General features: G+C 54.3%; 3 protein-coding genes across 4 annotated transcripts; all 3 read right to left on the bottom strand.

Annotated features, from left to right (window-relative positions):
* Positions 1-47: 47 nt before the first annotated feature.
* On the bottom strand, positions 48-2,082 carry TYSND1 (trypsin like peroxisomal matrix peptidase 1; the record flags this gene model as incomplete). The annotated part of the gene is made up of 4 exons (XM_082310619.1): positions 48-500; positions 592-777; positions 852-985; positions 1,067-2,082. The coding sequence occupies 4 exons, from the start codon at positions 2,080-2,082 to the stop codon at positions 289-291; spliced, it is 1,548 nt and encodes a 515-aa protein (XP_082166745.1). The 3' UTR covers positions 48-288.
* A 547-nt stretch (positions 2,083-2,629) lies between these two features.
* On the bottom strand, positions 2,630-8,083 carry SAR1A (secretion associated Ras related GTPase 1A). The gene is made up of 7 exons (XM_082309098.1): positions 8,001-8,083; positions 7,601-7,675; positions 6,268-6,387; positions 5,657-5,722; positions 4,900-5,003; positions 4,438-4,569; positions 2,630-3,761 (listed from the first exon to the last, which is right to left on the bottom strand). The coding sequence occupies exons 2-7, from the start codon at positions 7,656-7,658 to the stop codon at positions 3,645-3,647; spliced, it is 597 nt and encodes a 198-aa protein (XP_082165224.1). The 5' UTR covers positions 7,659-7,675; positions 8,001-8,083; the 3' UTR covers positions 2,630-3,644.
* Positions 8,084-8,437: 354 nt separating this feature from the next.
* On the bottom strand, positions 8,438-19,527 carry PPA1 (inorganic pyrophosphatase 1). Of its 2 annotated transcripts, XM_082311065.1 has the most exons (11): positions 19,445-19,527; positions 19,178-19,242; positions 16,324-16,377; positions 15,749-15,868; positions 13,627-13,713; positions 13,190-13,316; positions 12,540-12,667; positions 10,933-11,018; positions 10,637-10,706; positions 9,457-9,496; positions 8,438-8,756 (listed from the first exon to the last, which is right to left on the bottom strand). In XM_082311065.1, exons 1-11 carry the CDS (start codon positions 19,506-19,508, stop codon positions 8,725-8,727), a joined length of 873 nt encoding a protein of 290 aa, XP_082167191.1. In that variant the 5' UTR covers positions 19,509-19,527; the 3' UTR covers positions 8,438-8,724. The 2 variants fall into 2 exon arrangements, with proteins under 2 accessions (XP_082167191.1, XP_082167190.1); XM_082311064.1 differs by lacking the exon at positions 8,438-8,756 and having other exon boundaries at positions 8,836-9,496.
* Between the last annotated feature and the right edge of the window lie 95 nt (positions 19,528-19,622).

The following is a 19,622-nucleotide window of genomic DNA, read 5'->3' as shown; positions in this document are numbered from 1 at the left end:
CCACCCACTCGCCACCCCAGCCGCTTGGCACCACAGGACACCATGGCCTCAACTCACAGCATTTAAGGCTCCAGGGAGAAAACAAAATAAAACAAAGCACCTCCCCAAACCCCCAATTTGGGGGCACCAGCAACTGGTAAAGGCACCACGCCACATCCCTGTCCCCCCACCCCAGGATGCCCATCCTCTGCCAGCCTGGCGGGGTCCAGGTGCTCGGCCGTGGCACTGCCAGGGCCAAAGGGGGGATGTGGCAGCTCCGTCCCTGGCACAAACCCCCTGGGAGGGGGGTCAGAGCTTGCTGGGGGGTCCTGGCTGCCGCTGGAGCCGCCATGCCGCCCGCACCCCGTCGTCTGCCTGATTGAGCGCAGCAAAGGCGCTGGGGTTGCCAGTGTGGTGGTAGCGAGCAACAGGGGACTGCAGGATGGTGATGGGGATACAGAAGTTGAGGTGGGGGTAGGTGGTCCCTGCACCGGTGTCCCGGGTGTTGCTGGCCACAATCCCTGGTGGGGAGAGGAGCATCACCCATGTCACCGGGGCCGGCCAGGGGACACCCATGAGACCCCCCCCAACCTGTGGAGACCCCCAGCTTACCCAGGAGGCATCCGCTGCGGGAGGAGATGAGGGGGCCACCGCTGGAGCCCCCATGCACGGCACAGGTGGTCTGCAGCATGACGGGGTGCCCGGCCACCGCCACCACGGCCGAGAGGACCCCTGACGTCACCGAGGGGCCGCACGCCCGCCCCAGCGCCCCGAAGCCCACCACGCTCACCTCTTCTCCTGGGGTGGGAGGCAGGAGGTGGGTGCGAGGGGTTGACCCCCGCCCCCAGCACCCCACGTCCCCGGCCGCTTACCTGGGAGGAAGGTGTCCGCCAGGCACGGGGGGACGAAGCCCGGCACGCTCTCCTCCAGCTCCACCACTGCCACGTCGAAGGGGGACGACTCCTCGGTGGCGAACACCACGCGCCCACCGAGGACGGCAGCAGCCCTAAGGACACAGCACACGAGACGTCAGGGCGGGAGGGACGCGGGGTGGGGGACAAGCCGGGGGACACGCGGCTGCACTCACTGGCCAGGGCCGTGCGCTGGCGTCACGCTGAGCGGGCCGCCCGCCTCCACCACGTGCCGGCAGGTGAGGAGCAGCCGGGGGCCCAGCAGCACCCCCGAGCCCCACGCCGTCCCGCACTCCACCAGCGCCGCCCAAGCCAGGGGGTCCCGCCTGCCTCCTGCCTGCACCGCGGCCACCTGCCCCGGCGCCGGCGGCACCGCCACCCCGGCTTCGTCCAGGACGCCGGCGCTGCTGCGCAGGATGGCGGCGAGGGAGCAGAGCAGGGTGAGCCCGACCCACTCGGCGCCCTTCCAGCAGAAGGAGGCAGCGATGACGGCCACCAAGCGGGGCCCGGCGGGCGAGGGCAGGAAGGCGCCGCCGCCCTCGGTGCCGGGCAGGCAGCGCGCGTCGGTCAGGACGAGGGCGTTCTCCTCCCCGGCCAGGTTGCTGACCACCCCCCTGCTCAGGGTGTTGAGGAAGAGGTCGGGGCACAGGGCGCCGAAGGGGGAGCCGCAGGCCAGCAGCCCCTCGCCCTTGCGCAGGCAGCCGGCGCCCGCCCGGGCCGTCCAGCCGCCCCCGGGGGCGTCGAGGCCGGGCACCCGCAGCCAGGCGAACCAGCCCAGTGCCCGCGGGTCGTCCCCCGCCGCCTCCCCGCCGAAGCGCCACTGCTCCGCCGGCCCGAAGGCCCGCGCCAGCGCCCGCCCGAAGGCCTCGCAGGGCACCAGGGCGAGGAGCCGGGCCTCGTCCCGCCGCAGGCCGCCGCCCCGGGGGGCGTCGAGGGCGCGGGTCCCCGCCGGGGGCCGCAGGACGAGGAGGCGCAGGCCGGGCCGGAGGGCGGCGGGCGGCAGGGCGCGGGTCTGCGCCCAGGCGGCGGGGCCGTCCCGCAGGAAGGGGGCGAAGACGGCGCCCTGGCACAGCACCAGCCCGGGGCCGCGGCTCAGGATCACCCCGCTGCAGCTGCGGGGGCCGCCGGCCGGCTCGGGGGCGCCGGGCGGGCCGCAGACGCTGACGGCGCAGCAGGCCGCCTCCTCCGCCATGGCGGCGCCGGCCCCGCCTCTCCTCCCCGCCCCCCTCGCCCATTGGCTGCGGCGGGGACCCGCGCCCTCCCCATTGGCTGCGCGGCGGCCGTGAAGCGGCGGCGGTGAAGCGGGGGCCGTCCCGCGGTCCCGCGGCCTCGCCCGTCCCCGGCGCAGAGCGGCGGCGCGGCCGCGCCTTCCCGGGGGGGAGAGGCCCCGGGGCCTGCGGAGCCCCCGGCGGGGAGTCAGAACCGGGAGCCTGCGCCCCGCTCCGCCTCGGCGCGGCGCCCTCCGGAGGCCGCATCGCCCGCCCCGGCGCCGCCGTCGATACCTACCGCGCCGCCCGGCCGCAGGGCGAAGGCGGTTTCACGCCCGGGCCCAGGGCGTGAATCGACGTCGGGCGCTCGTCGCCGCCGGGAAGGCGGCTGGGCGGCGGCGAGCTCGCTCTTCCCCCTCGCTTCTTGGTTTTTTTCCCCCCCCGCGGACGGCTACGCCACGCGCGCGCATGGCGGACGCTGCCGCCGCCGGGTTCAACTGAGGCTCGCTACCCCTTCGGAGGAGAAAGACGTGTCTTTATTTAACTGGAGACGAGCGCTAGACAGGAACGAAACTTCAGACAGGGAAAAAAAAATAATAATAATCCGTCGAGTATAAAAGAAACTGGCGTAGTCTACATCGATAACCTCGTGACAGGCAAACGTCAAACGCTCCCGTGCTGCTACAACCACCAGGACGGCTTCGCGGTCCCCGCTGCGAGGGGATTCCGCGTCCTCGAGCGCGGGTGCGGCCCGCAGCTCGGCCCGGCCGCGGGGGGACCGGGCGTCGCGCCGGGGCGGCCCGGCCCCCCGGCCGCCAGCGGGGTCACCGCCTCCCAACGCCCCGCGCGGGCGGGTCCTCCTCTCCAACTAAAACAAAACAAAAAAAAAATCCCCATAAACTAAAGAAGCTTCGGATTGCACACGTCGGTCCCAACGGCACCCTCGTCGTCGTCGGCCAGCGTGACGCAGCACAGCCACCCTACAGCTCAGTTAAGCCCAAATGCTATGTTTATTGAGGACTTCTAATATCGTGATACCTTGGTTCAGTAATTCGTGAAATACCTAAATATCGTTAAATATGTTTTTAAAAAACCCTAACCGGACTCTGGACTAAACAAGATGAACGTTAAACTAAAAAGTTAGAAGGGACGTCGTTTACATTAACACTTTCTTTAAAAAATATAATTGCTTTTTCTTTTTCTTTCTTTTTTTTTTTTTGAAGTCAATTAACCACAGTGGTGAGACGTGCTCTCTTTTTCAGCTGTTACAGTGCAGCGTGCAGAGTTTTCCTTCCCCGATCACACCAGCCCCGCTGTAACCGAACTGAAAGGGACAACTCGCACCCGCGTGCAGAACGGTGCCGTCTCCCCGTCACGTGGAAAAGAGTTGTGTCACCACTGTGCGATAGGGCAGCCGAAAACCAGGAGTCTCTTGGTCAACGCCAGCAGGCGGTTGGAAAGCCTTCCGTGTTCCGATAGAAAAGTCCATAGGAAGCTGCGAACAGGATCAGTCCAGAGGAGTAAAACTCTTATGTCCGTCCAAGTATCAGTCAATGTACTGCGATAGCCAACGGAAGCCTTCGCCGTAGCCTTGCCTCTTCAGCACGCTGCACATGAACACCTCCATGGGACGCGCGTTCAGGTCTTTCAGCGGCACGTTTCCCTAGGGAAAGCCAAGGGGAAGTCAGAACCGCAGCCCCACCGCCCCTCAGGGAAGCGGCGACCCAGCCACCACCCTCTAGGGGAACCCAGGGAACCTCCCCTCTTTGCTGCAGGCCGGCCCCTGCCCCTTGGCAAGAGCCACCTGCCCACGGGACTTTCGGAGCCAGCAGCGTGGGAGAAGGGGCGCGACAAACCACGTTCGAGGCGCGGTCTGATGCGCCTGCAACACTTGGCAGCGCGATACAAGAAGCGATCGTCACCGCCTGGATAATCTAGCGCCAAGAGTAGTCGTGCAGTGTTTTACTACCCTTACCCGGCATTTCCGATCAATTCTCTCTAACTGTACTGTTTTTCAACACTGAAAAAAATGATGAGATGGGTAACCGGATGGAAACGCAGAGTAACAAAACCAGAAGAGCCAGACAAGGTGTTAAAATACCAGCTTGACACCCAATTCCCTCATCATTGCAGAGGTACTGTGTTTTGCACAATTCTGGCAGTTTCACAACTTGCCCGAGGGCGTTGTTATTATTATTATTACGGCTTCAGCTTGGTCAATAGTGTGGACAACTTGGCAGAAACACCTCAATTAGTTTCTAGACGGAGCCTCGTTCCGCGATGACGCACGCGAGCCCTCCCTTGCTTGCAGATGACCCAAGATTTGGATGCCTCCCTACCTTTCCCGTGGTCTGTCCGTAGAGCCCAAAGATCTCCCGCAGTTTCTCCTCGCTGATGGCCTCCGGTCTGTCGATTTTGTTACCCAAGATAAGGATTGGCACATTGGATATTGTTTCATCTGTCATTAGCGCCTGCGTGCAAGATGGAAGAAGAGTTAAGCAGAGGCGGGAAAAAAAAACATTCATTGTTTGAAGCAAATATTTTGCTTCTCCAGCTCTGGGAGAGCATGCGTATAAATCCATACTGTTCCAGTCCCTGCATAAAGTAACGTGCAAATTCCTATAAGCACACGCTTTGGACACCGCATCTCTGGCGTAAAAGGTGCACTGGAAGGGCAAATCCAAAGCACGAGACTCTCAAAATGCGCTGTGCACAAGTTACAGCCCAAAAAAGAAGAATATTATTTATAATTTAGCTATTCAGAGGTCTTGGGGGAAGAAGAAAAAAAAAGGTATATTTACATTAAGCTCAACTTTGGATTCCATAAGACGCGAGTGATCTGCGCAGTCCACCAGGAAGACGATCCCATTGATGGCCGGCAGGTAGTTCTTCCAGACCCGGCGAGCTGGAACACAGAAGCGACAAACGCTGCCCTGTGAAAACGCTCCCTGAAGCGACGGGAAAACTACAGCCAAGAGCGGGAGCCACCCTCTTCGTTACGATTTCCTCAAGGCAGCGTAAGACCTTCTGGCGAAGGGACTGGCCGAGGCCACAAGCCAGGCAGTTCGGAGAGCCAGTTACGCTCTTTCTCCTTTCCTAAGTAAGCCTCAGCAACCAAGGCTGCCTTTTTAGCCAGGCTGTCTTTCTTCCAATATTTTTGTGTATTAAAAATGGCAGAAAAACTTTGCTTAGAACTTCTAGAAAGTCTAAAAATAAAAATTCAGCAATTATTCAAAAGAATAAGCTTATGACAGTCAAGTCTTCCATGGCTAAAAATATTTCAGGCAGCAGAGGATGAACTGGCAGCATTTTTTCCAAACTGCCAGAATTAAGCAGAAGTATTGAACCACTGAAACAACCGGTATCCTAGAGCCAGGAGGTTATTTCCACATATCGCTTCATAAACAATTTCAGGCGACAAATAATGAGGTGTTGCTAATTGCTATCGCTTTCCAGTATCACGTTTTGGTAGATTTTTCTTAAGGTGGCTGGAGAGCATCGCAGGAATCAGAAAATTAACCTCATTTGGTGTCTGCCACTCAGCAACTTCACTTTTACCTTGTTCATGTCCACCCAGATCAAAAGTCGTAAAGGTCATTCCAGCAATCGTCAGCTCCTCTGATGCTGAAAAGTAAAAATACAGGCTGTGTTGCAGGAAAATAAAGAAGCTGTCACAGACAGAATTTCGTGGGGACGCTTCTTAACATCACACACACTCCTCATGTAAGGTATCCTGTAGAATTCAGGAATTCCCCGAGTCTCCTGTCGAATTGAGCCACTAAAATGGAGTCGCTTCACAAAATCGCGAGCGGGAGAAAATAACTTCTCCTACCTCCCCACTTAAGCACAAGCTTATTAACCTGCATTATTTTACTTTACTACACTTTTCATCAGAAACCCACTCCCTCCCCAAGACAGGCATGTCATATTAATTGAACCACGCCAGTTCTCGGGCTCTCCATTTTATATCTGAGAGGAAAAACGCAAATCCGCTTCAGCTCGGGCAACCAACGCGCAACTGCAACCTCAGATGCAGTCTGAAGACTCTTAAAAGTCTGTCGCCCCAGTGCAGAGCTACCACTGAGGCATCTTTCAACACCGCGTCCCCAAAACGAAAGAGGAAAAACCACAGCACAAGGCAGGCGGGGCTCAGTCGCCGGCAGACTCACTGGGATGTAGTGTCGGGACATGCTGACCCAGCCTGTCGTCTTTGAGCATGTGCAGCAGAGTGGTTTTGCCTGCGTTATCCAAGCCCAGGAAGACAAGTTTTCCAGACTTCTTGTACAAACCTGGAAGGAAAACAAACAAGAAAAACTCCAGCAGGTTTGTCTCAGCAGAAATGCTGCGACGCTTGCCGGTGTTTATATACAAACCCCTCTCCCAGAGCTATACTGCCACCTGTGCGTTTATGGTACTCCCGGCACGGAAAAAACAGTACAGCTCCAACTGGCTTCTACCAAGGCAATGCAAGGTAATGCCTACAAGAAAGGATGTTTTCTAAGCTCATATTTTTACGAGTAACGTATTCTTTTCTCAGACACGCCCTAGCAGTAGAGTGTGCGGCAAAGCATTACTTATGCACAATGGGTTACGGATCAATCTGTTGCCCCGAAGGGGTGTTTAAATGTAAAAATTTAATAAAGTCATAAAAGATAGCAGCAAGTTGTTGAAGGAAAAGCGCAAGGCATGAAACAACACATCATTTTCTTTAGATAAACTCATTTTTTTCCACTTGCAGATATGCATCTGCTGCAGGAAAGTTGCCTTAGGTTTCCAACAAGACTTTTTCTCATCCCTCACGAGGCGCTCCGGGCAGAGAGCATCCCGTCCTCCTCCAGCACGGACCTCCCCTGGAATCCAGGACTCTGGCAGGAGGTGCTTTGCCATCGCCCACGCCTCAGGAAAGGGCCGCTTGCGCTGCAGCGAAGCAGCCAGCCCGGCTGCGCAGGTCACCCTCGACTGGGCAATGTTTTGGCCAAGCACCCCCGCAAAGAGCCTTCAACCCGGGTGGCGCGGGAGGCGTCAGTCAGCGGCCAGCAGCTCCCCCAGGCACGCCACGGCGGGTAGCGGGAAGCGAGCGTTTGAGGAGAAGGGAGCCAGCCGGCTGCAGCGGCGAGGAATAAGGGCGAGCTGTAGCTGCGGTGGAGCTGGTGAGCTCGGGTAGCAGGAGGAGGAGGACGGGGTTCCCTCCCTGGCTCGGCAGCAGGTCTGGCATCAGCCCAGCTGCTGCCACGCTTCTAAACAGCAAGAGAAAGACGGAGTGGGAGCCAAACGCCTCCAAATTATTCTCAAAGTTCCTCCTGGTGTAAAAAAAGCCTTTATCAATTTGCGGCTTTCTCGCCAGACTTTATCCTGGCCGGAGCCACGGCGCGTACCAAGAGAGACGCGCTTTCATCGCTAACTTTTCAGCGACCCTGGCAACTGGCACAAGCCAAGCGGACCCCCGGGGGGCTCCTGCAGCCCGAGCGGAGCGGTTGAAGAAGGAAGGTAGGGCGGCGGTACCTAGGAACTGCAGCACGCTGCTGAAGCCGTTGTAGATCCATTCGAAGATGAAAGACATCGCTGAAGATTAATCGCCTGCGGGGGAAAAGCGGAGCCAGGGTTACCGGCGCCCGCGCTCGACGGCAGCCGGCCGCGCGCCCCCCGCCCCCGCGGGACGCTGCCGCTCCGGAGCAGCCCCCGCTCCCCGCCCGGCCGCCCGCCAACGCCGCCCCGGGGCCGCGGTGAGGGGACACGGCGCGGGGGGCCGCGGCCCCAAGGGCGGGCGGCGCGGCCTAGCCCCCGCCCCGCCCTGCCTGCGTGTCACCCCCCGCCGCCCCCGCCGCCGCCCCGCGCCCGGCCCGGCCCCCGCCGCCCCGCTCGCCCCCTCCCCGGGGCCCGGCCGGCCCCCGCCGCCGCTCACCCCCGGCTGCCCCCGGGCCGCCGCGCCACCGACTCCCCTCCTCGGCAGCCGCCAGCTCCCCGCCGGAAATACGTCGCCCCGCGCGTCCCGCCCACTTCCGGCCCGGCGGCTTCGCCGCGCTGGCTTCCCACGTCGGCCGTGCGTCTGACGCCACGCCGGCGCGCCGCCGCTCCTCGGCCTCGCGGGTTCGAGACCGCCCCCCGGCGGCACCGCCCCGCTCCGGCAGGACCCGGGTTCGATCCCCGCCCCCGGCAGGACGCGGGTTCGAGGCCGCCTCCCGGCAGGACCCCTCCTGGTGGGACACGACGTTGCCTTACCCGGTAAATCCTCCCCTACTCCCCCACGAAACCCGTCCAAGGGCCGCTGTTCACCCCTCGGCTTCACCACAGGGAGGGAAAGGAGAAGGAGCCCCGCAGAGTTCAATTTCAGTAGTTTTTATTTCTCGCATCCACACACGTACCGGGTGAGCGATCTTCTGTCGCGATTTACAAAGCACACTGTACGACCACGCGCAAGCAGGGTGTTTTGATTTTATAAATTATGTCTTCTAGCCTCCACAAGACCTCGATGCAGCGGACACGTCGCTGCTAGACAGGTAATTCTAATCGGCAAAGTTGCAGGCAAGGTCTTCTTGTTGACACTGAGCTATTTTTCTGGTCTATTCCCGCTCGTGGCGGCTCCTCGGTGGGAAGGACGCGGCTGTTCCACCACCCATCCTCAGGCCTTAGTTCTTCTGGTAGTAGAACCACTTGTCAACTGCATGGGGCAGGGGGAAAAAAAAAAATCCCGAGGGGGTCAGTCCTCCGTTAGCCACCCACCGAGCTCGCGCTCGCCCTCGGGTGCCCGTCGCCACCTCGCGCGGAAGGAAAAGGCGACGGCGGAGCGAGGATTCCTCCCGCAGCCGCTGGTTTCTCACTGGGTTGCATCCCAAGGCACCGAAAGGCTCGTTATCGGCTCGCAGCGGGCACTTGTCAGTGACAGATCGCCGATCGGCAGGTTCAGCGGCAGCTGAAGCCCCAAACGCGCGACTGATTTCTGCCCCTGCTCCACGCAGGTAGGGAGTAATTCCCTTCCTCGGCTCGCCTGCGCTGAGGATGCTGATGAAACCCCTGTTTCAGAGGAACTAAAACTGCTCTCCTGCTGTCACTGCACTTGAGCCCTCTGCAGTGCTGCTCTTTCTGCTCTAAATTGAATCTCCTCTGGAGCAAACTATGGCACCTCAGGCCCCCTACTTACTGCTCACTCGCCCGCCTTGCGTACCCAAACGAGGACGTAAGGCAGCAACAGAAGTCATTCAGGAATTAAACGGCATTACTGACACAAGTTAGGTCCTTCGTTGCGCCTAGAACTAGAGCCATGCCTAGCTATCAGTTAAGACCCTCATTTTCCTATTGCTAATTCCTTTGAGGAAGCCTCCGCTCCGCACTGGAACATAAACGTGGGTTGCGAGACTTACCTTCGGGTGGGATCGGGTTGGCAGCTTTACACGGCGGCGCCTGAAACGAGAAGCGTATTAGCAGACGGCAACTGCTGACAGAGGCTGACCTCACACCCGAAGCTTGCTAGACATCCTTCAGAGCTGCACCAGTCTTCACCGAGCACCGTTTAAGATCTAAGCAGCGTAAATTGGTCTGTGGCGGCCAGGGCTGGTCAGCTGTGAGGGAATAAAGGAGCTCACGCGTGGCGCGAGTCCCGTCACCCCCACGGCCTCCTCGCTCCGTGCGTGCCCGAGGTGCTCTGCTCCAAGCACAGGCTGCGGTGCCACCTGCTTCTCACCACAAGCAGTCACCCCTCCAGCGTCCATCCAGTTGCAGGCAGCCTGCTTTTTTTAAAACCTACAATGCGATGGTGGAATAGAAGTACAAAGGACACTCGAAGAACTTCTCTAAAGAGCTTTCACCCGATGTTTAGCAACACAGACAGACAGGGGTCCCCTGCTGGTGACACACCCTCCACAAGAGTTACACTTCAAAAACTTACAAAGTAATTTGGATACCACCAGAGGACACAAGCCCTTTTAAAACCAAGACGGCGACAGAAGGCTACGGAGAAACTACTCCGTGGTTTCCAGTCACATTTCCATACACCGAGGCAACATTTGCATTTTGATTTTCCTGGTCCGTTCCTCTAACCCCTTTCAAGTTGCCAGCAACAGTACCTCGCAAGCCTAGGGAGATGCAGTTGAGTCCTGAAGCCGTAGGGGTACTACACGGGGAACGTCACGCTTTGCATTGCAAAGGATGCAAGGTCCCTGGCTGCAAGGCGCTCGGAAATTACGACTTTCTCTTCTCAAAGGGTGACCTGTGCTGCGAAGCTCTTTGAAGGCCAAATATTAAAACACTCTCTGAACAGCTGACAGCCAAGCTATGGTTCAGAAGTTTAGCCCTTCACGCAAACTCTGTTTTGGATTCCATCTCCCAGATGACTAAGGGCAAGGAGAAGCCTCCGGAGGAACGTCTGGCTTGCTCCACATCCAATCCTATTTAACCAGAAACAGGTGCTGCGTTCAGTCATCCAAAAAATTCTGAGCGCACAACGCGCTATTCACACGGTGAGGACAGTTGACGGTACCACGCAAATCGTATCATTTTGCCTGACCCTGACGCTGGGGGTAGGACACTCAGGTTTGTACTTACTGCATCCACAGTAGCCTTTGCACACTCTTGACTACAGCAGAAAGGGCTGCCAGACACCGTCAGGTTTGTGCTAGAAGAGAAAGGTCGCTTGTGAGGACGCGCAAGCCAAGTCTCTCCCCCAAGAGTATTAAATAATGGAACATTAAAAATCATTGTTACAGTTGCCAAGTTGAAGGGGAAGGCCTGCGGAGACAGCCAGCAGCTAACAGAAACCATGGCACCGCTCAGGAAAGGAAGCGTCAGGGTTATTTGTTTAGGGGAAAGGAATGCGCACAGTACCACGAGTATCAACCTACCAGTTGATCTCCCCTCCGTCAGTTTTCTTCGCTATTAAAGCTTTCCAGTGTTCGTGAGTGCTTTTGATGACGTCGACCGCAAAATCCTGAAGTTGAAGATGAGAACAAACATCACGTTATGTGTAAGCACTAGGCCATTTTCTCCAGGCTATCGGTTACGTGGAACGAGAGGCCAGTATTTATAGGCTGATTTCAGATAGTTTCTGACTCTGGAAGGGCCTCAAAGAGACCTCTTCCATTATTGCGCCTTTCAAGAACAGCAGCAACCTCCCAGCATGCAGCAGCTGAACAACGGGGATTCTATAATACCAGTTGTTTTACTTTCAAGATGGGAGGACGCACCAAGGTCACCTAGCGAGCTTGAAGCCAAAAGAAACTGAACACAGATATTCTAGGCTCAGGCCAGTGCTATATTATAAAAGCACCTCCACCCCGCTGCTCCTCCCACTCGGTTTGTCTTCGGCAGCTAGTTGATCCCGACCTATCTATCTGCGGGCTTTCTTCCACTCCAGGCAAATCACTCAACTGCTGTGCAGATCAACAGGAAGAGACACGCACCTAATCTAGCTTTGCAACTATTTAAATGAATCTGCTTCCAAGCATATCACAGCTTTTTTTTCCTTAAGAAAAAGCAGTACACGGTCAAGCATTAACCTGTCAGCTGGAGAAGGAAGCACACGCAATTCTTTGTTAGCATGAACACCAGCAATAAATATCCTGGTCTGTCACCACACAGAGCCAAATAAAACACCACAGGAACCTGCGTGAGGTTCTTTGTCCCTGCTTTCTGCCTTGGCCTTAATTCCGGTTTCACCCATCCTGAGGGGCCGGGAGACGTCCCAGCCCACCCAACCTAGTGCCGTGCTACAGTTGAAGGGGATAGGTCTACAATTTTTCCCTGCTTTACCCTTCCCTTCCCACACCAGGCTTTGCAGGCCCTCCCCTTCTCTGCACCAACCCCGGAGCTCTGGGGGGTGAGTCACCTCACTAACCCACTCACGGCACACAAGGACTGGCAGGAGGGAGGCTGCAGAAGCAGGATTTCTCCCGTTCAGGAGCAGCAAGTTATCTGACCCAACCCAGAGAAGAGGCAGAGGAATAACGCTGCCAAGACAGAGCCTTACTCAAAGGGCGTGAGGGAACACTTTATGCCTGAAGGAAGAAGCATTTTAACTCCTGAGCAGTCAACTTGCGACAGGCTGCAGTGGAACAAAGCCAGCGAGTAAGGGAGGCAAAGGGTGACGTCAAGCACCCTTTGCTGCAGAGCAGAAAATCAGCAGGGTGTTTTCCATCCTGGTTCTGATATGGAGGCTCCCAGCCCTGAAGTGATCCCACATGAATGGCATCTAGAAGAAAAACTGGTAATATCCAACAGCAGCCAGGCGATAACCCTACGTTTTTTCTCCTAGTATTCCTGCAAACACCGGGCTGGAAACAAGCAGAATGGTAGGCTGGAAAAACAGCAGGAAGAATAAAGTCAGCTATCAGCAGCCCCATAGAAACCCATTCTCCCACTGACTACTCATTTGCGTCCCCATGCACCCTGAGCTCACGCTTTGGACAGCGTGCCTTTGCCTGCTCATAGCAATGAAGAAAGGCGATCCTACCTTGTCTTTGAATTCGCCATTAAAAGCAAACTGGTTTTCTGGCTTTCCATCAGGTACTTTGTATCTTCTGAACCAGTCCACTGTAGCTTCTAAGTATCCAGGTTTCATCCTTCTGACATCATTGATATCTAGCCAGGGAGCAAAGGTTTGTTAGCTAGACTTAGTAACAGAAGTTACTTAGCCACTACCCCGCTCTTCTGAGCTGCCCCTCTTTCAGCCCCTCCTCAAGCAGCCTTAGCAACATTTCAGACAGGTTACAGTAAAGAGACAGAGTGGATACCTGCACAGGAAAGTTAGTGTTTCATCTTCACAGTATATCCTGATTGCCCCCAGGAGCACAGACACGTTTAAACAGCTTTGATTAGAGACTTACTGGACAACCCCTTTCCTTCCACATAGAGGGCAGGCTGTACAACCACCCTGTTCTTCGAGATGCCAGGCTGTGCAGAGGACTGAGAATTTGGGATAAACAACAGTAAAATGTTTTGCTATAGGACTGATAACATCCTATTCTGCTGTCCTTCCAGTATCACACCTGATGAATGTTGGCATAGAAGGAGCAAGCCCATGTCCTGACTTGAAAGCTTCCTGCAGGATCTCAATGGAGAAAGATTAAAGTACTAAGCCTGCTCCTCCCTCCTGTTACTGACCATTATAGTTGTCCGCTTCAGGGTCTTCCACATTGATAGCGATTATCTTCCAGTCTGTCTCTCCCTCATCAATCAGCGCCAGCGTGCCCAGCACCTTCACTTTGATGACTTCTCCTCGAGAGCAGACCTGCAAGGACAAAGACCTTGTTGTCTGAACTGATGCATCCAAGGAATGCACAACAGGAGGCTGCGCAAGCTGTGAGATTTTGGCAAGCAGTCGGGTACCATGAAATTAGCTATCGCTTATCAGCGGTTCACGAGCCCTGGCTCACAAGGCTCCCACTGTAAGATCTCATCAACAATCTCCAGAGGCAGCAGAGGGAAACATCACATTCTTAAGGTAGAGGAGGTAGGAACTGAATAATGTCTCTGGATAATTGACTTCACAGACATTAATTACACGTTTCAAAAGACAGTTACCCTTTAGAATGCATTACCTTGCTTCCAATTTCGCACACATCAATTGGATCGTTATCTCCACAGCAGCCAGTATTTTCATCTTTGTGACCTGGGTCTTCCCAAGTCTGCAAAAAACACACCCCCCCCCACACACAAATAAGTACTCTCAGGTTTCAAGAGGAAACAAAAAGCAGGTTTATTTCAGGCATGCAGTTGCCTCCAAGATACAGATGATGGCCCACTTCACACTTGCTTTCAGGTCTAGTGGTTGTGGTATTTTTGGGGACAAGTGAGCAAACAAGATTTCGGGGGCTATGTACTATTTCACTTGTGCCGGCAAATGCAGTTTGAATCCAAGTTAAAAGGTCTTATCTTGCCAAGGGTAAGCTGCTCCCTCCCACTGATAAACCTTTTTTCAACTACTTTCCAGACTTCCTCCTCCGTTCCACAGCTGCATAAAGGTGAAGTTCACATCTATAAAGAACACTCATTGATTTGGCTGCCTGCCCGGTCCTCTCCCTATTCATTTCTTAGCAGAAGTTTCCTGAACTCCAGATAGCAGTCCAACACAGATGGAAGACAGACAGGGTGTATTGTTTCCTTTTAATCAAACAATTAAAGACACGTTGTTACACTAGAGCAGTGACAAGATGCGGAGTCCCATACCCTGCGCTCCCCTGTGTCCTAGTGCATCTCACCTGAAGTGGTGAGTGTAAGTTGAATGAGAGGACTCCAGAAGGCGTTTGAGCTATGCCTCCAAAAATAATAGCTGCTTAAAACACGCTTCTGATCAGGAGTGAAAGGACACCGTGCCCACTTGCATCATAAGGAGCATCTACCTCTAAGGTTGTTGAGATATAAAAAGAAGGAATGCTTTTCCCAAACCTCTGCGTGACAGGACACGACTAGCATAGTCAAGACCTCGTGATGCACCCAGAGCATTCAGGAAGACCTTCTGAAACCTGGGTGGTGCTGAAGACTCTTCACAAGCGCTATCGCATTCTCTACAAGGAAGCGTTAAGTTCGATCCCTTGTCCTTGATGCATAAACATCTTTGGTCCACTAACACATGACTGAGCAAAGGCTTCAAAAGCCGTGATTCGGTACAAAGAAACCGGCTCCAGAATCCATCTGAGTGGAAAACAATTCAACTTTGAAACACCATCTTAAGCCACCTGGAAAAAACACTTGACAGGCACTGCTATCAAGACCAGAATCACAAAATTCAGCGTTTCCCTGTGAACTGTCACTGACAATTTATTTCTCTATAGGAAACTCAAACCTTAGAGATCATCAGAGGCAAACAGCCTTGCTCAAAGTTCCTCTTTACCTAGCAGTCACCAGCCAGTTAAGGGCACGTGTGCAGGTGTCACCATCTGCCCGTCCCCCCTTGCCAGCTGTTTCAGAGAAAGCCTGTCTGTGCTGCTGCGGACGTCTGCCTCACGCAGTCTCTGGACTTCCAAGCGCCCTTCTGCCCTTCAGACCCAACACTGAGAAAAGGGCATCTACCACCATCCAACAGCTCAATACGTTAGTCTAGCAGTGTGTTTTAGACCCTAAACAACAAGAGGGGCAGAAATGGGAAAGATACAGCCTTCAGATCTATTCAGATTTTCATTGTCCACATCCCAAGTCTAAAACAATCAGCTAATCCACTGCAAGAAGAATCTTCTGTAAAGATTCAGCCTAAGGGCCTTACACCAAGATCCTATACAGTTAGCTGAAAACTTTAGCTCTTTATGGTTCACCAGGCAGGAACTGAGGGCATTGCACTGCCAGATGCCCAGTTCCTTGTGTAGTGGCAGCTTCCTCCACCCAAAGACAAGGGCCTGCCAGCTACTGTCCAACCAAGCTGCCAAGTGGCCAAGGAGAGAAGCAACACAGCAGGTACCTCACTAGCAGCAGCTGCTCATCCTCAGATAGCTTGTTTGCAGCATTAGCTACAAGCCTACCTCTCCAGATTTCTACTTAAAAGTACCCCTGCTTTCTTGACAGGTTCTCCTCATTAGCAAGATTGTATACGCAGCTGCAAACACTGTGTTCCAGATCAGACTCTCAGCTGACCTTTTGCTCGTTAATACAGTGGTAGTCAGAGACACACACAGGCATCCTCCCTCCTCCCCACCAGAAAGGACAAGTCACCGAGACGAGCTACAGTACCTGTGGGATAGCACCGTAATTCCAGATATAACCCTTATGGGGAAAAACGTTGGCTACGTAGCGCAGTTTTCCTTTCTTCACGTCTTGCTTAATTGGGTTTAAGGGATCCTTTGTTGCAATCTGAAAGAAAAGTTACATAAATCTCTCTACTTTGCTCTCTAAGAAAAACCAAGTGATTTTTTTTTTTTTTTAATGAAGCTGGCTGCTAACTGGCAAGCCAAGAGACCAGGAGCTGACCCTGAAGCCAACAGCAGATATTGGACAACTCCATTTCCTGCTGCATTGCCATCTCCTGGGATGTAGTTTTCATCAGACTTACAAACGTTAGAACCACATGGGGCTGAGAGCCCTAAGATGCTGCTTTAATCAGAAGCCACAGAAGAATACAAAGTTATTCCAGCTTCTGCAAGTCTCAGCCTCCATACTAGACCTTTAGCATTAAGCAAGTATTTACACGAGAAGTTGGAAACCACTCTGATTCAGGAAGTGGAACTGAGGAGGAGAGAATCAGCAAAGCCCAAGATTAATAGAATAGTCAGTTCAAGCACGTAAGGTAGGAACTGTAACATAGTTACCTCCATTTTAGCATTTGTCCATCGAGGTACTTCCACAACCATGTTGAACACATTCTGAAGAAAGCAAAATATCAGTGAATGGGAAGGAATGTCAAGACCACACTTTAAACTAGGCAACACAAATAAGTAAGCAGGAAAACCAGCCAGTTCGCATGAAAGCCGTAACTTTTTTTCTGTTTTTTCTCCAGTGCCAGTTTTGATACAGTTGACAGAAGTGCCATAGTCCAGTCACATGTCATTACTCAAAGCTGAAACCCATGAAAGACACCAGCAAAAGCCAGACTAAGGTTACCCACACATGCTCCATCAGTTGCCACCTATGAACATCTCCATCATGTTCCTAGGTTACGGAACAGCAGGTTTAAATGAATCGAAGACAGCTGCGTACAAACTATCCTGGGCATAACAAAGCAAGGTGTTAGGTATATTTATTAAATATAAAGCACTTAATGCTACAGCAAGAGCCACCCTGGCAGTTTAGAAGAGACAAGGCTTACAGGAGTAAGCCATCTATTTAGTAACGTGGATCCTGAACGACCGAGAACATCGCTCCCAAATATTCTAGTCTGTCTAGAAGGAGGGAACTTCCTTGCCCGAACTTCCCTGCTCGAAGCTGACAGACCTTGTTAGCAGCACGGTGCAAGGATAAAGATGTGGGGGAGAAAGGCAGAACCACATCCTGCAGTATCTAGTTTACGGGTGATGCTTGAAAACATCTCCTGTTGACTCCAGCTGGGCTGAGAGGACTCTTGAGAGTTCAATGTCAAGAGGCTCCTCTTCAAGAAAACAAGCTTTTCCATGCTTGAACCTTAACATTTGCTGTTTGAAGAGATTATGGCTTTTAACAAAAAGTCAAACCTTGCTCCCTAGCATCGACAAGGTTTCTAATCCCCATGCTAAGCAGTATTAGCGCTGCAAAATCCCTCGCACCTGTATTGTGCCATAATTAGATTGATATTGCGCAATGAGCACTGTTATATCTTTGCCCACACCCTTTCCTAACAGAAGTTTATTACATCCCCTTAATTGCAGGGGGTCACTGGTCATTTGCAATTTATATATATATATATACACACACACACATATATATACATATATATGTACACACACTATTTTTATATTTTTATAAGTAACTCGAAGAAAGGAATGGGGCAATCAGAACTGGCTAAGCAGGGTGCTTGCAGCTTTGGAGGCAAGGAAAGACGACTTGGGGGAGCATCTTTGTTAGGCTCGCAGTTTCCCCACAGTCCAACTGACAGATCTGCCTTGGTCTAAGACACCTGGTGAGTAGCCCAAGGTCATTCCTTCTCAATGCCAAGACACACCGGTACAGATAAGGTCAGCACATCCCAGCCCTAGACTGAAAAAAACACCCTGCAATCCTCTCAGTGTCTTAGAAGGCTAAGGATAAAGATCAAGGAGCCCAGACAGAGTAAGACAACCTTTCTTCTCCAAGCTGGGCTCTCTACCATAGCTGGTAATGAACCTGCGAAGTAACGAGTAAAATCTCTGCAGAGGGGCACTCCAGCAACAGAAAGAGGTCTAATGTGATCAGCACCATTGTGTAACTTTGCGGACTACAACACTTGCTTCTCTTAATGACTTGGCATGGAAATGCTGGCAAGCAGCAATAAGCACCTGACGGCACACCAATAGTCCAGTTTCCCTTGTTAATCATTACCAGTCCGCAGAAACCTTCCTCACCCCTAGTCACTCCCCGGCTCTTTCCTCCCCTGTTCTGCGAGCATCTGCAAAGCATAGTATTATCTGGATTTTCCTTCTCCAAGTTACCTTTCAGACACCTGCTTTTGAAAGCTGCTTTCCCAGTTGGCCACAGAAACTGCTTCGCCACTGTCCCTGATGATTACAATCCGTCTTTTCCCTTCTGAGCAGGCAAAAGCCACCTCAGACTTCCCAGAGCATATTCTGACAACACCCGCACCCCAAAGCTAAATCAGCTACTTTTTAGAGGTTCATGTCCCAATTTTGTATATTCTTTTCCTCTCCGATAACCACTGTATACCTCCAAACTACACCTCTCTCTATCACGAACAGTAGAACAGTTCATCCACTACCGTTCTCAAGCTGCTCAGCTTTTTAGCACATGTTAAAAGAAGAAACGAGCTACAAAGGTAAGGAACACGGTCAGAGAGCCCGAGTTACCACTGAAAAAGCATTCAGTGAAAACTGAAGCACAGCCCATTTGGTTTCCTAGAGCCGGGGCATTTTAGACGGTGATTCAGAACAGCCTAATTTGACTAACGCTGGCTGCTGGAAGGATGTAAAAGCCCTGCATCACTGCATGCGGCAGGTTCCCCAGCTGCGCTTTATGTGAGGCAAGAGGTCCCCAGGAGCTGCTACAGCAAGAATTTAACATCCTCACCTCCTGATTATACTGCAGACATAAAGTGGCCTTAATGCAGCCAAAACCCAAGCCTGAAATATCACACAGCGTGAGCATATACCTCCACAGGAGGGGATGTAGATATTTAGCTAAACGGAAAACTGCTTCTTTTAACCCAAAACGCTTTCGCGTGACCTCACGGGCAAGTTCAAGACAACCACGCGTCTCTCAGACACAAATATGAGAATGAGATCGTGCGTTTTCTTCTCCTGCCTCCCTCTACCCGAGGCCGAGACTGCGGGAAAAGGGCACCCGTTCCTTGCAAGACCGGGCGACGCTTCCCATCAGGGTGCCCCAGCCGAGAAGCAGCGTAAGGAACTGGGAGCCTCCCTCGGGTATTTCAGGCCTGCAGGACCGCGCTCCCCGAGGACTCCCCGGGCCCCCAGAGCTCCTGTCACCGGCCCCAAGCCAACGAGGCCAGACCAGCCACCTTGCTCCGGCTCCTCTTACCTTGCCGGCATCCGCGTAGATGGGGATATCGTGGAAAGGGGAGATGTAGCGCCCGGCAGCGTCCTCTGCAAGGAAAATGGGGGGGGAGGCGGGTCAGGCCCGGCCTGAGGGGACGCCTCAGGTGAGGGGCTGGGGGGGGGGGGGGGGGGGGCGCACCTCAGGCCGCGGGTTCTCCCCCAGCGCCTCCAGAGGAGCTCGGTCCCCCACCCCCCGCGCCGGGGGGATGAAGGGGGAAAGAGGATGAGGAGGGAAGCGGTGAGGACTCACTGAAGAAGAGCCGGTACTCCAGGCTGTGAGGCGCGGCGCGCTCCTCCACGCTGTAACCCGCCATCCTGCCCCGGCGCCTAGCCCGGCCGCCTGCCGCACTGCGCATGCGCCGAACTCCTCTTGCCCCGCCCCGCGCCACGCGGCCGCGCGCCCCGCCCGCCACGCCACGCCCCGCGTG

The sequence above is a fragment of the Platalea leucorodia genome (genome assembly GCF_965183815.1).
Source record: "Platalea leucorodia genome assembly, chromosome: 4".
NCBI lineage: Eukaryota > Metazoa > Chordata > Aves > Pelecaniformes > Threskiornithidae > Platalea > Platalea leucorodia.
The sequence above is the reverse complement of the archived record's forward strand: the minus strand, read 5'-3'. Positions and strand labels throughout refer to the sequence as shown.